The following is a 16,366-nucleotide window of genomic DNA, read 5'->3' on the forward strand; positions in this document are numbered from 1 at the left end:
ATCTTCAACAGCAGCTGAAATAGACAGCGGTACACATTTAAGACATTGGTGTTTTACTTCAGTCACTTGATTAGGTGAAAAACAACATTAGCAACTGCTAGTTCTTCAGTCTTGCACAATGAATTCGGCATAGTCAGAAATTCACATCCCTGTTTGTTAGGCTTGCTTCAGGATATGCTGGACTAAATGACTGGGGCTCACAGGGCAACTTTCAGCAAATCTGATTTCAGCTTTTACTTCTACTGGACTTACGTTAATGGTTGTTGACCTAAATCAAAAACAGACACCAGAATGCAAATAATTTGTCAGTACTTAACATAGTCACGTGTTTCTTTGACTCTGGTTTATCTCCATCTATCAGAATCAATTATCTCCCTTAGGTTCAATGTCAACCACTTAGTTTTCATCCAGTGTTATACACATGAATCCACACATAATTTCACAGAAGTCTTTTTACAGCACTTACTTGTAAGTCACAGTGTCTGGCTGCATCAACAATACTACGTTCCAGCTGGAAAGCATCAACAAAAGGAACCAGGGTAGCCAGACGAGAAAATTCAATGCTTTGATAAATTTGGGCCACCTGTATGTGAACGGAAACATTAGGTGTTTTTACTTGTTAAAAAGAGATCCGAAAGAAAAGTTGTTGTATGGGTTATAAAGCTAAATCACTAAACTGTCGACAAATGAATGTATACATATTAATACAATAGCAAATACTCTTTCAGGATTTTATTTCTGTACTGTATTCAAACTTAATCTAAGATTAAACGCCATTCCTGAATGGCTTCTTTGTATGAAGGAGACTGGCAGCAGTAACTACATAGAGCTATACTGCTAATTAGCCTTCAACTATTTCTGTAGCACATCAGAAATAACACTGCTCCTCATTTGTAACGAAAGCAGGTCAATGAAATGTGCATTTTATAAAACACTAGACACAAAACCACCTGAAAACAAAATATACCACCTAGACCTTACTTTTAAAAAAGTTTAAGAAACAATTAATTACCTTAAATAAGACATCATAGATCCATGAAGAAAATCCAAACAAGAGATTACACCATTGCATGCAGCCACTATTAAGTATAGCTACTGCAGCTATACCTAAATGATGTACAAACCTGAAAACGCAGGTTATATACTGGAAAAAACTATTTCAAAATCATAATGGCCTTCTATTTGATGAAAAAAAACTTTACTTCAGCATGAAAATTTCCAACAATTTTCGCACAAAGCATTTTCTAACTTACATATACTTACGAACTAAGTTTTCTTTACTCATACCTGCTGCAGAAGGCGAAGAATGGTATTGTTCTGCAGGTGAGGAACATACAGCTGCAGTTCAGGTTCCTTTTCAGCTTGGTCTTTCACCCAGTTCAGAACCTATCAAAATTCTGAAAAGTTAATCTATCTGCATCAACCCTTAAACACTTCAACATTAAAGTATGAAACACTGTTCTTTAATACTTCCAGTTTACAGCTCATGAAACAACAGCCTTTCTGTCCAGACACTAAATCATTTTACTGAAGTGTATCTTTTGATCAGAACACTTGATCTTATGGGTATGACCTAAGACTTAGGCATATGTATGAAGGCGACTGACAGTACTGGCAACAGCTACCACACTGCTAATTTACCTTCAAGTTCTTTTTAGCACCTCAAATATCTTTGTTCCCACTATCAAAGAAAAAGAACATGATGTGCTTCACCAACTGCAGAATTTACACCAACCTAATCAAGAGCTCTCACATGATTTTACCTCCCAGTTCTCTACATTTGAAGAGTAAACATAGTCATGGGTATATTTTTCCACTTCCCACACAACCCACTTGCATGCATGTGCACGTGTGCTTGACTTCTTTCTCATTTCTACATCTTTAAAAAAAATTTAACTCAGTATTACCTCCACTAACAAGACCTTCTGATATGTTCCCAAAACTCTGCACCTTCATAGGGGCCCTCTGAACAGCATCCTAGAGATCTGAATTTTCATTCTATTTCAATAATCTGGTGTACTAGGTGTATCAGATGTTATGTACTTGTCACTGCAATGGCATTTGACCAAATACAGCCTACCACTGAAAATTCTGGCAATAGAAAAAGCTAGTTTGTATTTACCACAAACCAATATTCAAATAACAGGCTTATTAGTCAAGACCAATTACCATATACACAGAGCTACAAAACTTACCTTGCTGACACGGCTACATAACTTGAGTGGGTGAAAGTCTACTTCAAGCCAATTGTAAAGTTCTTTCACTTCTGGAACAACATACTGCACCACGTTGAATCTTACCTACAGTCAACAAAAAAATCCAAAGATCTCAAAATACATACAATATTAATAAATAGTTATGCTTTAAGAATGTTTATATTCAATAAGTTAAATGGGCACCACATATACGTTTTAATACAGGAGAGTTACTTATTTTTTATTACAGCATTCTTAATTGCAGTGACAATAACTCTACACTACACCACTAAACTGTACTTAAAAATGGAAAAGTAGACAAAAACCATATAAAGATAAATATTTAGAGTACCACCCTCAACTAGCCATTTCTAAGACTCAAGTCCTACCACAACGATGTAGGCCCACATCCAAACTAAGACCACACATCTCAGTTCACGTGTAAACTTCAGAAGCTTTAAACTGTTGTTTTAAGGCACACTGGAGAGGTACCAGAAGAATTAGCAAAAATTGTAAAATGAACCATGGAAATGGCTGCATTAAATTCAAACACCCTCTGAAAATACCTAACTATGACTGAATGCCTAATTTGTTTATGAATATCTGGGAAGGTCTGAAGATAGATTAATCTAGGCTCCCTTCAATTTAAACACAAGGAAGTCTTCGTAATCAGTTAGGTACTCACAGCCTGCTACTTTATATCTGACCTGCCTTTATCTGATACACATTTAAAACAGAAAAACAAACACTTGGTTCAGTTAATTACACACCTTAGAGCAGAGGAAAAAAGTTCTAGCTCACAACCCTTTTCAGACCCCTGAGTTTCAAAATTACATTGCCCAGGTGACATCAAGGACAATACTGAATCTGACTCTTTAGTGCACACAAGATTTCAGGCCTCCCGTTATTGCTGCCACTTCCAAATGGTTGTTCTTGCAAATCTGAAATTTTAACACTATACTGTAAGTCATAAAATTAACCATATAGCTGTTTTAACTTATAAACTGCTGTCTCATAACTAAGCATAGTGCTCTAGAAGGAAAACAGTCCAAAAAAGAGGACTCAATGTTTAAAAGCTGCTCATCTGAACACCACTACCTACCATATCATTAATGAGACTGCCACGTGTAGGTGGGGCCTGAAGACCCAAGAGGGTTGCCAGTCGTCGCTGTTTCTCAACAATGATACCATCCATATCCAGAAGGCGAGCAATATCAGTTCTCTCAGGAGTTATAGGAATTGACAGCGTGGCCAAAAGGACTCGAGTAGACATCCTGTTGACAAAGTATAATTGCAAAAGATGAACTGCAAGAGAACACTAATTAATTCCTTGTCATGTACGTACTAATTCAAGATTTGGAATGACTAGCATTCATGATGCAAAACTGTGTAAAAATACCAGCCATAACAGAAAAGATGTTAACTGTGCAATAAGAGTAAAGAATGCAGTGTTCTTCAGTAACCAGGGGAAAGATTTTGATAATACCTTTTCATTACATACGCGTGTGTATATATATATCCGCACATATACACAGAAATAATAAATTTAAGCTGCCACTGTAAATATCAAAATACTATAAAGCAATGAAAACAGTAGAAATCAGTACCTTTAAAAACTTATTTTAGCTGCAAATCCCTACCAGTCATTTTGATTGCACTGATTTTTAAAATTTACTGTGTGCGCCAGATGTACCTTTTGATGTAACAATACAAAGGACGTTAAACAATTAAATTCTGACCTTAGTACCCAGATGAACAGAAATATAAAAATTTCCAGAGAGTATTTATTCCCACCAGATTCTGATTCTACAGAGGCCTGTATACTTGTCACCAAAAAATTAAAGGCCATTTGGCTATACAGACTTTTATATATTAAGGAAGTTTAAACTAGTAACAGTGAACTCTTGTGAAGTAAATACTAATGTTCAGAAGAGAAAAAGGAAGCAAAACACAGATACTTATTAACTTGCTTATTAACAGAGAAGGAAGCTTAACTAAAGTGACCCTGATATTTAAGTTATTTACACTGTAGCTTTGTAAATATCCTTCTTGCTCTAGGTTTCTTTTGAGGCAATTAGTACTAGCCACTTTAAGCAGAGCTGTTCATATCCATACATGTCATCTGCTTCTTTTGGGGTACAATTTTGTTTATTTTTCAAACTACGGGCTTAAAAATAGAATCTAAGATTACATTAAATATCGTTCCCCACCTCTGCATCTCCTCTTGTGTGAGATTCTTTCGCATTTCTCTTGATAAGTGATAAAGTCGGTGAAGTGTGGATGCGTGAAAGAGAGCATTTCCTGATTTCCAGAAGACAGTTGAAACTTTGTGATAGTAATTTGCCATCAGCTGTGGTTTGGGTGGTTTCTTAGACAGTGCAAACAGCCCATGAATATCCTCCACTGCTTTGAAAGCTTCCTAGAAAAAACAAATACACTCTTTTTAAGAAGTTTTTGCAACACTCAAAACCAGGGAAAATATACATTCACTAAAGGTTGCAAAACTGTAACACGTTTGTTATGTTAAGATCACCACTGAAAGCTGTGACCTTCAGCTTTGCCAGTTACATGAAATGAAGTACTTCCTTCCTAATTAAGAAATGATTTGGACATACAGCAAATCCGTTAACTATCTGCTTAGAATTTGGTAGTTAAAAATTTTTTAGTTTTTTAATAATCTTTTGAAAACTGTCTTCTTTCAGATTTTCAAGCTACAAATCCAAGGGGAAAAAAAAACTAAAACCAAACTGGAATAAAAATTCTACTATTTTAATATTGTACCAATTCTACTATTTACTGATATTTTTTCATAAAAATAGGTTTTGTGATCAAAACTGGGTATAGTTTCCCTAAAAATACATGTACTCTTAGAAATGCCTTACATGTAATTACTCATATACCTAAAGCAGAAACATCACAACTGAGAACATTCTCCAGATTCACAAAACCAAAACATGACAACCTTGGCTTTTTAAGGAATTTGGCATTAGAAAGGTTGGAAAGCAAAGCCCCTCTAAGAAATCCGCTTTGATCGTGCCCTCACTGGCTAAACACTACCATAATTCAACCAGCAATGCTGGGAGCCCAGCCTAATAGCAGGCTTTAATGTTTGCTAACCATTTCCAGTTCACAAGAACACAAGACAGCAGAGGTGAAGGTGTCATCAACTTCTCACTTTCAGAACTTAAACTGACTTCGGCTACTCTACCATTTATTACTAGCAGCAAAAGCTGGGTTTGAAAATACTATGCAGGAACATCAGACTAAGTATTCAATATGCATGTAGCACCACATTCTAAATATTAAAACTTTATTCTTTAGCTATTATCCTGTGTTTACCTTGGAATATATACCATGAGATACGATCTGCGTGGAACAGATTCTGGAAAGGCTGTAGACTACAGTGGGATTACAGGAGCCCTGCTGCATACCTGCCACAGCTCCATGCTAATAGCACTGTCCAGCTGCACCAGCCTGGTCTCCAGGTGCATTGACTGGCTGTCAGGATTGTTGAGGTTGATTGCTGTGCTTTGGTTGTGATGACGCTGGATCTGTCCCAAATGCATTCGCAGGTTATCACAGAGTTTACGGAACTCGGCTTTACGTGTGTACTGCAGGCAGAACTTGAAAGCTGCAAAAATTAACAATATAGAAAATGCTCACTAACAATGACTTCATGACAGTTCTAAAAGGATTCAAATACGTAAATCAGTATGTTTAAAGAACCTTCATTTACAGTCCAAAGGCATATCAAACAAGATGCAATCTAACTGTCATGCATAATGAATAGTGACAATGCAGAGCACTTCTTGACCTCAAAAAATGAAGATGCTTCTACACAATTAAGCTTAAGGAGCAAAGGGAATACTTTTGAGTCTCTAAAAATGTTCTAATTTAAGCAGCGATTCTAGCTTTTATTTTGAACTAAGTGCAAATAAAAATTCTGTCAATGGCATGAATTCAGGTTTTGGATTTGTAAAATGTGGGAAAAAATTCTCAAGTCACCTAAATACAGTAAAGTTAAATGAAGCTTTCTAATGACTGGAAATGACAAAGAAAAAAAAGGAAGTCTTTGATCACATAGATCCTCTCAAAAACCTGGTTTGCGTTGACACTGTCACTCTGAAAATTCTGAAGTATCTCAACCAGAAACAGGCACAAAAGGATGTCTCCACAATGTAGCACAAGGACTTAAATACACTAAAGCACCTAGAACTCATCTGACAATCATCTTTTGGATGCAGAGTTAAAAATCTAAGACTTCTTTCAAAAATACAGAACCCTGAATTGTACATACAAAGGAAAACCTTTTTCTGCTCATCTCTCACCTTTAAGTAAAGATTAACATCTAAGTATTCTTCTTTATAAAGTCAATTTTTGCAGAACAATGCCAGAAGGAAGCAGACTAGACTTTTTCCCATTACCTTCTGCATAATATTTTGCTAAGCTACGTCTGTGTCAAAATTGATAGCATATCAGAATTTTACAGTACCCTTTTGTGTACATGAGTTTTTGAAATTAGCTAACATAGAATACATTAATGGAAGACACATTTGCCATTCTAGATTAAATGAAAACATGACTAATTTGGATCAGTGAGTTAGAAAAAATAAAAAGACACAGCACGAGGAATTCTCATATTCTCAGTATGTCCAGGAAAAAATAACTTCTTCCTTGCTGGCTCAGTGTCCAGAAACATCAATAATTTTGAGGAACCTCTGTAATTGTAAGAATAGTATGTGTGTACATACACATATTTAAGAGATTTTATTTCCAATTCTGAAGCAATATCCAAACAGAAATTTTCTAGTTTTACAGGATGTAACACAGAAGTCCTAGATCTCATTATACTTTAAGTTTCCATCTTTATAATTTACCTTGCTGTGCAATGTCATGGTACAGGCGTTCCACTCGAGAATTATTTCTGAGAAGATCCAAACATTGTCTATAGGATTCCCACAGGAATTTAACCCAGGGGGTCAAAAGCAGTCGGTCAGTACGATCCTGGGTATCTTCTCCACTTACAGCACTCAAAAGAACACTATAGTTGGGATGGGGTTAAGGGGAAAGGAAAAAAAAAAAAAAAGTGTTTTATTCCCCACTATGCTCACCACTTTTTCTTATCAAGATCTAAGATGAGACTGGACAAATCTGAACAGCTGATTGCTGCTGAACAGTTTATTGCTTATTTTCAAATTGGTCCCTCAGACTTCTCTCTTTTCCTTTAAAGGATGTAGATAACTTTTCTTGCTGTTAAGTTTCAAACTTTGGCCCCTGCACACACAACTGACATGCACAAGCTTCAGAGGTAAGAGACAACAGGAGCTTTTGTATCCTTCATACCAGTAAGCCAAAGGAAACCTATTCTAGGATTTTCACATTTCCTCTTCTACCAGGGAGCTGCACACTGTACCTCTGTTAGATTCAAGTGTCAGTCTACTCTGACACTTTCCTACTTGATGAAACTTCCTTTTTAGCCACCAGCAATACTGCCAGAGAGAGCTCACTTCTTGTTGACATATGACACAGAAGCATTGTGTGCCTTACTATCTGCAGACATAGAAAACTAGAATACTTAAAGTATCAGATCCTTTAAAAATTCTGACAGGAAAAAGATGCTTAAAGATGTCAGAAGATATGATAATCTTGCATTTAGTGGCCATAACTACACTCCCTCATTCACAGAAATACAAGATTGGAAAGGATTCCCAAGACACTGAGACAAATTCAGTGCTATGGCCCACACGACCCCTTTCTGCAAAACAGTCCACCCAGCATTACAAACTTAGCAAGAACCATCTTCCCCAAGCCTTCATTTTTAAAGTCCTTTTTGAACTACACTTCTAATATAAACTCTCAGCTCTTGCAGTTCTCTTATACTACACCACTTCCAGATCTAATTTACTTCCTTGAGTCCTAGTACTACATACATTAAAGACTACATCTCACCAGTGCCTTCTGCAACAGATCAAGCAGTGAATCCAGCAAAAGCGTATGAAAAGTCTAGAAAACAGGACCTAAAAAAACCTGTGAAACTCTGATTGCTTAGATTAAGAAGCGTGACTGCAAAGACACATTTTCTAGTCCTCAGTTATATAAAAGAGAACAAGGAAAAGAGCAATCAGTTGATCTTCAGTGTCTATTAGTGGGATGCCTCTAACAAAGACTATTTCAGGGACTGGAAATAACATGAATGGCATTGCCAACCTGGAACAACTATTGAAGACAAGTCTGCAACCTTTTCATGTTTTGCAGCCAATGAGTTCCCAACTACTACCAGAGAGCCTTGCTGTTAACACATACATCCACATCATTTTACTCCAGGTCTTTGTATTCTATGACTCTGTCCTTCACAGTTGCCTACACAATGTCTTCTACTGATAATTTCTTCCAATTTTCTATCATCAGTAGATACAACTTTGACTTTTCTAGTTTCTGTGCCATGATTTTAATAGAAAGAACTCTCAGTAACTTCACATGTCCTTTTGTCATTATATGTCATCAGTTTCTCACTGGACAATGTCTTAGTAGCCTTCCAATTCAACTGCAAACATCCCTTCCAGTTATGGCATCAACCACATTACTTTTTCCCAGGTTAGATCTCTGGCACTTCCTGAATCTAAAAAACTAAATTACAGAATAAAATTCTAACATAAATAGACATCATCTACCCTTCAGCAAGCCTGTGCTGAATGTTACCTTATTTTTAACTCCATAGACTACTTCCTTCAAAACTCACGCTAAAGACCTGACTGTTACTGCAATCAAGATAACTGTTCAGACCACTACTCAGTCTGACATAAGGATGACGAGAAACGCACTTTCTGCTCAGATGGGTATCTGCAGAGCTTTAGTACCCAAAACATTTACTGGTATTTTTAAAACTCCAGGATAGAAGCTATGCTGTCACCCAGCATGAAAAGAAAGCTGGCTTTTATGTTCACCTCAGACAGGGTAATCTCCATGCTCTAAAAACCTTTCTTTTATTTCAGAATCAATAGTCTTACAAAAATGAGTATCAAAGTACTGCTTTCATCTTCAGACCACACCTAGGATGGCTAATCAAAACCTACCTCCTCAGAATTTTACCACCATTTTTCCTAGAATTCTCCCCTTTTGGCTGAAGATCCTTTTGTTATTTCTTTTGGTACCTTCCACAAGTTTTAATTTGGTTTTACTTACAGAAATTTTAATTTATTACCTACAATTTTTGATTTTTTAAAGGATACGGGCAGAAGGTCTCTTCCAAACTCAGCTAGAATTCTTTTAAAACATTTCTTCAGCCCCACCATGTCACCCCTTTTCCACAGATGTCATCACATATACAGTTGTACTATTGGAGTTAATGTGAGCATTCCCTAACTCAACAGATTCATCTAATGAACATGCAATTTGAGCTAACCTCACTTTTCCTGAAGCAAGTTAGGAAGTTCTCCCACAGAACATTCTGAGAACAGAACAGTGGCTTCTCACAGAGCTGGAAAGTCATTTCATCCTAACCTGCCACAACTTGCCAGTGAAGGTCTACATACAACCAAAAGTAGATATATTTACCGATCCTTTTTTCCATTCCTTCTATGTTCTCATTATTCATCCAATTAATTATAACACACTGAATTTACTTTTAATGCTCTTTCTTCTATTATCTCATCAGTTACCCAAGGAAGTATAAACAATTCCATTTGTTTGTACATGCACAATGTGGTCAGAAAGAGTGAAGGTTATCAGGTACAGGAATTAAATTTCTCTAATATAATTAATAGCATTTGTACATCAATTGATAGTGAGCAGTTTTCAATAATAAACTCTCCAATACTACTACAGATGCAGATCTAAGCAGACCCTAGAAAGCGGTGACTCGACTCCCAGACCACTCCTACCACATCTACATTTTCTACTCTTTACTACTTCATTTCTTTACTTTTCTTTACTCAGACTTAGGATTTTGTTCAACACAAAATTCCTGGGGTTTTGCCTACTCTAGAACACCACCAGTATTCCATTTCAAGTCCACCATCTTTATATCTAAGTTTTTTGAACTGCTAACATCCTTCATGAACATAAGACTATTTTGCTGTGAACTGTTACGTTTTAAAGTCAGGCCACCAACCTTTCTGGAGTTTGAATGTTATCTAGGTCTTCTATGTCCAGTACCATCTGTTGGGATTCTTCCTTAGCTGCTTCTGTTTTTTCTTCAGCTAATTTTAAATAGGCTCGAACAACATCCTCCAAAGATTTGATGTTCACCTACATCACAGGCAGAAAATTGAAAGATGTTTCCACCCACAACAGGCAGCAAATAATGTAAAATGCTACAAACGCAGGAACATCTAAAAAGGCAGATTAATTCTAACTCAAGACCAATCAGCTACTTTTAGATTATACCAACTGACATATACCACGCTCGCTACAAATAAAAAAAAATAAAATTCAAAAGCCATACCTGCTGGCAGATATTCTTGTACTGGTACAGTCCTTCTTTTGCCAGATGACTCTTGCGGAGATCCACACAGAGTTCCAAGTACTTCAGCATAATTGGCTCGTGGATTTTCTGCCATGTTCGGTGTTTTTTACTTTTCATAACATCATAGAGAACATCAAGGGCAGGCTGTTTTTTGCCGACCTCAAGGAATTCTGAAATTAAAATCCAATCAGCAAAAGACTTGCAAACCAGAAAATGCATGTTTTTATGCTTAACACTGTAAACTTTTAGAATTTAATCAACTCTAACCAAAGTTCACTGATGGCTTGATTTAGCTGGCCATATCAAAAATGCGGGCAGATAGAACTGCAGTGGCAGTCTTTCAATGGCATGACTGGCAAACAAATGCCAACCTCTCCATTAACATAAAAACTTCAGGATAGCAGAGATGTCTCTCTGTCCATCAAGGCATAACCGGGCACTTCATACATATTATTAAAATATACACATCCAGTTTTAAAGCTAGTTCCATCAAGAAGGACAAAAAATACACACCATGAGGCTTGTAGTACAGCACCCACCAATGTCATTCAACAAGATACAAACCATCCAGTGAGTCTGACTTAACTGCCCTCAATCCAAGAAAGAAACAAACAAACATCACTCAGAAAAGTTCAGATTTTGAAAAAAAAACAAACCAACCAAAACTCAAGAGTGGCCTAGAGATTCAGTTATAGAACAGTTACACTACAAGCTGCTAAAGTCCCATGGAAGGCTCAGGCATTTTTTAAACCAGCATTGCTCCTGAAAGTAGTGCCTTGTATTCATTCCCTAAGCAGCTGCTGTTACTAATGGGATCTCTCGGCATCACAGCAACTCCCACCTATGCTGTACCACACGTTCTGCTCAGTACAAAATACAGCAGACCATCTACAAGCAACTACCAAAGCAGCACAGCCAGCTATCAGCATATACACAGGACCTACCCTTAACTGCAGAAAAGCAAGACAAAACAACACTGAGAACAGGAAGCAAACAGGTTTAAAAGATAGAAGAGAAGTCAACTACAGCTAAAAGGAATAGTCTGTATTCTTCAAGGCTGCGGGTAGAGTCAGTACTTCCCATGAAGTACTGTGGAAATCACTACATTCCTAAACAATGGCAGAAAGGATTAAAGTAGGGGTCTGCTCAAGATGCACAGACATCAAGAGAGAGCTTCTAAGTTCTGGAATCTTAGTATCTAAGTTAAACATGGCTAAAAGATGCATTTTGAAAGCAGCAGCGAAATTTTAATTTGATGACCACAATAGCATCTGTTCAGGGCTTAGTTCATGTCAATAATGATCTTGCACAAGATGGGCAAGTTCCTTCCCAGGAAAAACATAGTATTACATTTCAAAATAATTAAGGTTATAGTGTGACACTATTCAGCAGTGGGTTTTTTAATCACCAAGGGAATTTTAATAAAACTGTCCTCCATCCCGTAATTTACACTGTTGTTCTATCTCAGTGTTGCTTTTGAGACAATTACAGCTCAGCCTTACAATTTTTTATTTATGAAAATAAACTTAAAAGGCAAGTTTAATCTTGCAACAATGCCAGTCCACTCCAACCACAACTCTCAGCAGTCAGAAACCAACTGGACAAAGCAAAAAATCAATTCATATCGGTTTGAAACTTCTAATTAACTCTGGTCAAGCAAGTTCTTACTTGTAAGTCAAATAATTAAGGCTAATTTAACAGCCTCTGTAGTAAAAGCATACACAAAAAGAACGTGAAGAGTCAAATGCAGCACATAATCACCACGTCTTGCAGTAGAAAAAAAGGTAAATTCTGGAAACAAAGATTTGTTACAAACAAAATGTAACACCTTAGCCCCTGAACACCCCTGTCAGAATTACCTATTTTTTCCTGTTATACCATTTAAAATGCTACAAGGTATCCAAAACAGCAACTAAAGCTCTGCATAGACAAGAACTACCTGATACACACTGACAACTCATCTACTGCTAACCCAAAATCCTGAATTAAGCTAAATTTTCCGTCTAAGAAAATGTACATCATTACAGGTGACAAAGATGTCACATGTTATCCAATATCTCTAGTAGACAGCAAGCTCAGTATCTGCAACAATAAAACACTCCCAAAAGTTGCATTACATCCTTGACTACAAAGCAATGCTAGATATTAACAATAGCTAAGGGTTGGCTTTAACCTACATTTACCATTTATAAGGAAACACAGTCCTTCTTACATATCTGTACATATTTACAATCATTCAAGCTCTTATTTCTAATCATCTTCTATGTATGTTGAGGTCACCAAGAACCTGAAGCATAAAGTGCTCCTAAATGCTCGCTTAAGCCTTACGTGTAAAACACAAACACTGAAACTCTGGAAACTGCACTGACTGTTCCAGTTTGAAATGTCAGTTCCTGTTAAAACTGCCTCCAGCAACATACAATCTGCCTTAGGTATAACTTCTCACCCTTTATTATGCTTGGCCATGGTGAGATTGAGCCCCTGCAGTTTGCAAGACTTCACATTGCTTATGTCATGTTTTCCATTCAGTCTAGTGAGATTGTAACCATCTGCAGGATTGCTAGTGTTTGTCTAGAGAACACTCTCTTCAGTTCCAATCCTTCAGCTCAACTCTACTCCTTTAGTTGATCAGAATTTAGTAGACTTGAAGCAGTGCAAGAGTTGTGTATTTAAAGCTACTCTTCAACACCAGAAAAGCAACGGTGTCAGGTTTAACAGTTTAAGATCAATATTCCAGTAATGTGACTCGCTCACAAAGTACTTTACCCAAGAGTTCTGAAGTTTAATTAAAGTTTATATACTATGGTACATGCATGTTTCCCAGTGAAAGTACTGCTAAAATACTAATGCACCTTTTGAAGTTGACTGAAGCCAATTTTATATCTCATCTTTTTATCTTCGTGAAAATGATTTTTACAATTAATTTTAGATTAGAAAACTTGAGGATGTACGGTACTTTATTAATGTTTTCTCGTTAAAATACCAAGTAGTTGGCTTATGGATAGTCCCGAGACACTACACAGTGTCTTTGGCTGTCATTTCAAGATCCGTATATCATCTCTAATTTTTGGATGTCTTTAAGTGTCATTCTGCAGTCAGCCCTGTGACAATGAAGCATCTAAATGGTCTTGCTAAGTGCTTAAAATAGGATACTGTAAAAAAAGAAGTGTCAAAGCCATTTATCTAGCCTGAAAGGAGACAGCTGACAAATATAAGCAGTCCAGTTTTATATGTGGCAACCAGTGCGACAGATCCAGCGCAGTCCTCCTTGGTTTCTATTCCAGGGGCAAATTTACACATCAGCCTATGCAACATTTAAGGAGTTTAATCATTTGCATTCTCACCAGTCACATGAAGGATGGGACTACTGAACATGAAGCCCACATGGAAAAACAAGGCCCGGAACGAGACCGGATTTGAAATCATCCCGGAGCAGCGGTGAGCTGCGGGACCGACACCTCACGCCAAGCCGCCGGTCAGCGGAGAGCCCCTTTCCGCCGGCGGGCACGGCGGCCACTTCGCCACGGCTCCCGCAGGCTGGGGCGCCTCAGGGCCCGGGGCGCGCCACCCTCGGCGGAACAGGCCCCCGCCGCCGCGACTCGCCCTGCACCCAGCGCCTGCCCACCGCCTGCGCCGGCGGCCCCGCCGGGGAGAGGGAGGCGGAGCCGGGCCGGGCCCGCTCCCCACGGCCGCCGGGGCCTCGCCTCCGCCATGCGGCGCGGCCGACGCCGGCAGGCCTCAGCCATTTCCTGGCGGCCAGGCGGCGCCGCGCCGCTCCCGGGCGTCCTCGCCTCAGCGCCAGGGAGGCGCCGGCCGAGGCCCCGCGCCGCGCCGAGGGGCCGGCAGAGGGGCTCTAGGGGCGGGCACGGCACGGCACGGCGCGGCGCGGCCGGCGCTGCAGGAGCGGCACACGCTGCCCGCCGCGGCGGGGAGAACGGGAGGCGAACCGGCGGCGGGGAGGGGAGGGGGGCCGCCCCGCACTGACCGTTCGCCCGCTTCAGGGCATTTTCGGGCCGCTGGAAGTACACCGGCATGATGGCGGCGGCCTCTCCTCACAGGGCGGCGGCGGCGGCTAGCTCCGTGCTCCAGCCAGGCAGCCTTCGAGGCCGGAAAGGAAGGACGGCCCGTCACCCGCGCGCGCTGACGTCGGCGGAAGCGGAAGTTCCTGCCAGCGCGCGGGCGGGGCGGCGGTGGGCCGCGAGGCGGTCGTGAGGCGGCGGCCGACAGTCGCGCCGTCAGTGGGGGGGTCTCGGCGGGGAACGTTCGTCCCCGGTGGCTTAGGCCGAAGCCCCGTCGGAGCGGGAGCTGCGATGGCTGACGGCCCGAGTACCGAGGCGCTCGGTGAGCGCTCCGCCGAGAGCTGTCCTCAGGCTGACGGCGTGGTTGGTCGCCGCTGTCGGTTCCCGAGTGACGTCCCGTGCTGTACCGGGCGTCCCGGCGGAGGCTCGGGACTGGAGGGGGTTACGGTGCAGGAGCCTGGCTAGGTTTGCCACAGAGTCGGGGGCCGGCCGCAACAGGCTCCCCGGGGGTGGTGGCAGCCCTGCGGGTCAGGGAGCCAGCCTGTGGAGCTCTGTGAAGCCGTTCGGCTAATTTAGCCTGAAATTCTGGATTAACTAAACAATTCAACGCAGAACGTTTTGGCAAAGTCATCATCATGTATGCTGAGCCTTTGTTCTTCACAACTTGTTGAGCCGGTTCAGGAATTGTACTTTTGGGCAGTTAAGAACTTGAAGAGAGGCCCTTACGTGTGCACGTGGCCCTCATCAGCTGCAGATTTCATTCTTAAATCTTAAAAATCTGGGAAACTTCCAAAGGAACTCGGCTGTTCCTCTTAAGAGCAATAGTAGTTGTGATATTCATATGAATGTACGTGTAATAACTACCAGTGCCAGTGTGTATTTTTCAAAACCATTGACGTGAAAATTTCTATTGGCATATGGAGAGACAAAGGAAGCTGTATAGGTGTGTGATACAATGTACAAAAGCAGTAGAACAGCAGCAGGGGAATGTGTGACTAATGGGATATTTTGGATGAGTAAACACCAGAATACAGCGTCTCCATGTGAGGCACTGAACACAGTATGTTTCTCAGTGTTTCAGCAGAAATGTGCACCTCTGCTGGGATCACTGATGACATCTTGACTGCAGCTGTGACCCTCTGCAGACCTGGCTGTCTTGAACTGTTTTTTTAAGTATATCTAAGTACAATTTTTCAAAAAATACGTAGATAGAGAGGAAGTCTGTTGTTTATGATAACAGAAGACAGCCTGTTCTCTGCTTTGGTACATTTCTTTCTGTATACTTGTTGCTTGGTTTCTTTTTGAATACTGTTCACATTAACTATCTTGCATGGCTACTAGAAGGCTTCATAACCATTATACAATGGTTTTACAAATAGCGTTTTATTGTTAGCTTGTAATCACAGTTTATTGCTAAACAGAAAAATAGTTAAAACTAAGAACACAGTCACTGTGTGGAAGCTTTAGCACCATCAGCTTACCATGTAACAGTGATCCTTTTTGACTCTATTTCATGAGCCTAGAGTAAAAAAAAAAGGGGGGGGTAGGGAGCAACTTTGCTTTTTCAGGCTGTCTTCACTTGGGAGTTTCTACATGTCCTTGCATCCTTGGTACCTCTGAGATCCAGTGAGCTGTACTGAACATAGTGTTCTCGATCAGGCCACACTATTGATTTATATGATGGTGTT

General features: G+C 39.9%; 1 protein-coding gene and 1 non-coding gene across 2 annotated transcripts in view; both read right to left on the bottom strand.

Annotated features, from left to right (window-relative positions):
* Positions 1-14,803, bottom strand: part of EIF3A (eukaryotic translation initiation factor 3 subunit A) — a 35,607-nt gene extending 20,804 nt beyond the window's left edge. Inside the window, exons 1-10 of the mRNA XM_055813709.1 lie at positions 14,645-14,803; positions 10,639-10,829; positions 10,306-10,442; positions 7,073-7,236; positions 5,627-5,826; positions 4,406-4,614; positions 3,298-3,469; positions 2,196-2,300; positions 1,288-1,386; positions 467-583 (exon numbers count right to left, since the gene is read on the bottom strand). Of these exons, the coding sequence (XP_055669684.1) occupies positions 467-583; positions 1,288-1,386; positions 2,196-2,300; positions 3,298-3,469; positions 4,406-4,614; positions 5,627-5,826; positions 7,073-7,236; positions 10,306-10,442; positions 10,639-10,829; positions 14,645-14,693 (1,443 nt within the window). The 5' untranslated portion in view covers positions 14,694-14,803. The remainder of the gene's footprint in view (positions 1-466; positions 584-1,287; positions 1,387-2,195; positions 2,301-3,297; positions 3,470-4,405; positions 4,615-5,626; positions 5,827-7,072; positions 7,237-10,305; positions 10,443-10,638; positions 10,830-14,644) is intronic.
* LOC114012835 (small nucleolar RNA SNORA19) lies at positions 791-923 on the bottom strand. Its single transcript, XR_003555546.1, has one exon. It is a non-coding gene; the product is annotated as a small nucleolar RNA SNORA19 (small nucleolar RNA).
* Positions 14,804-16,366: the final 1,563 nt, after the last annotated feature.

The sequence above is a fragment of the Falco peregrinus genome, chromosome 1 (genome assembly GCF_023634155.1).
Source record: "Falco peregrinus isolate bFalPer1 chromosome 1, bFalPer1.pri, whole genome shotgun sequence".
NCBI lineage: Eukaryota > Metazoa > Chordata > Aves > Falconiformes > Falconidae > Falco > Falco peregrinus.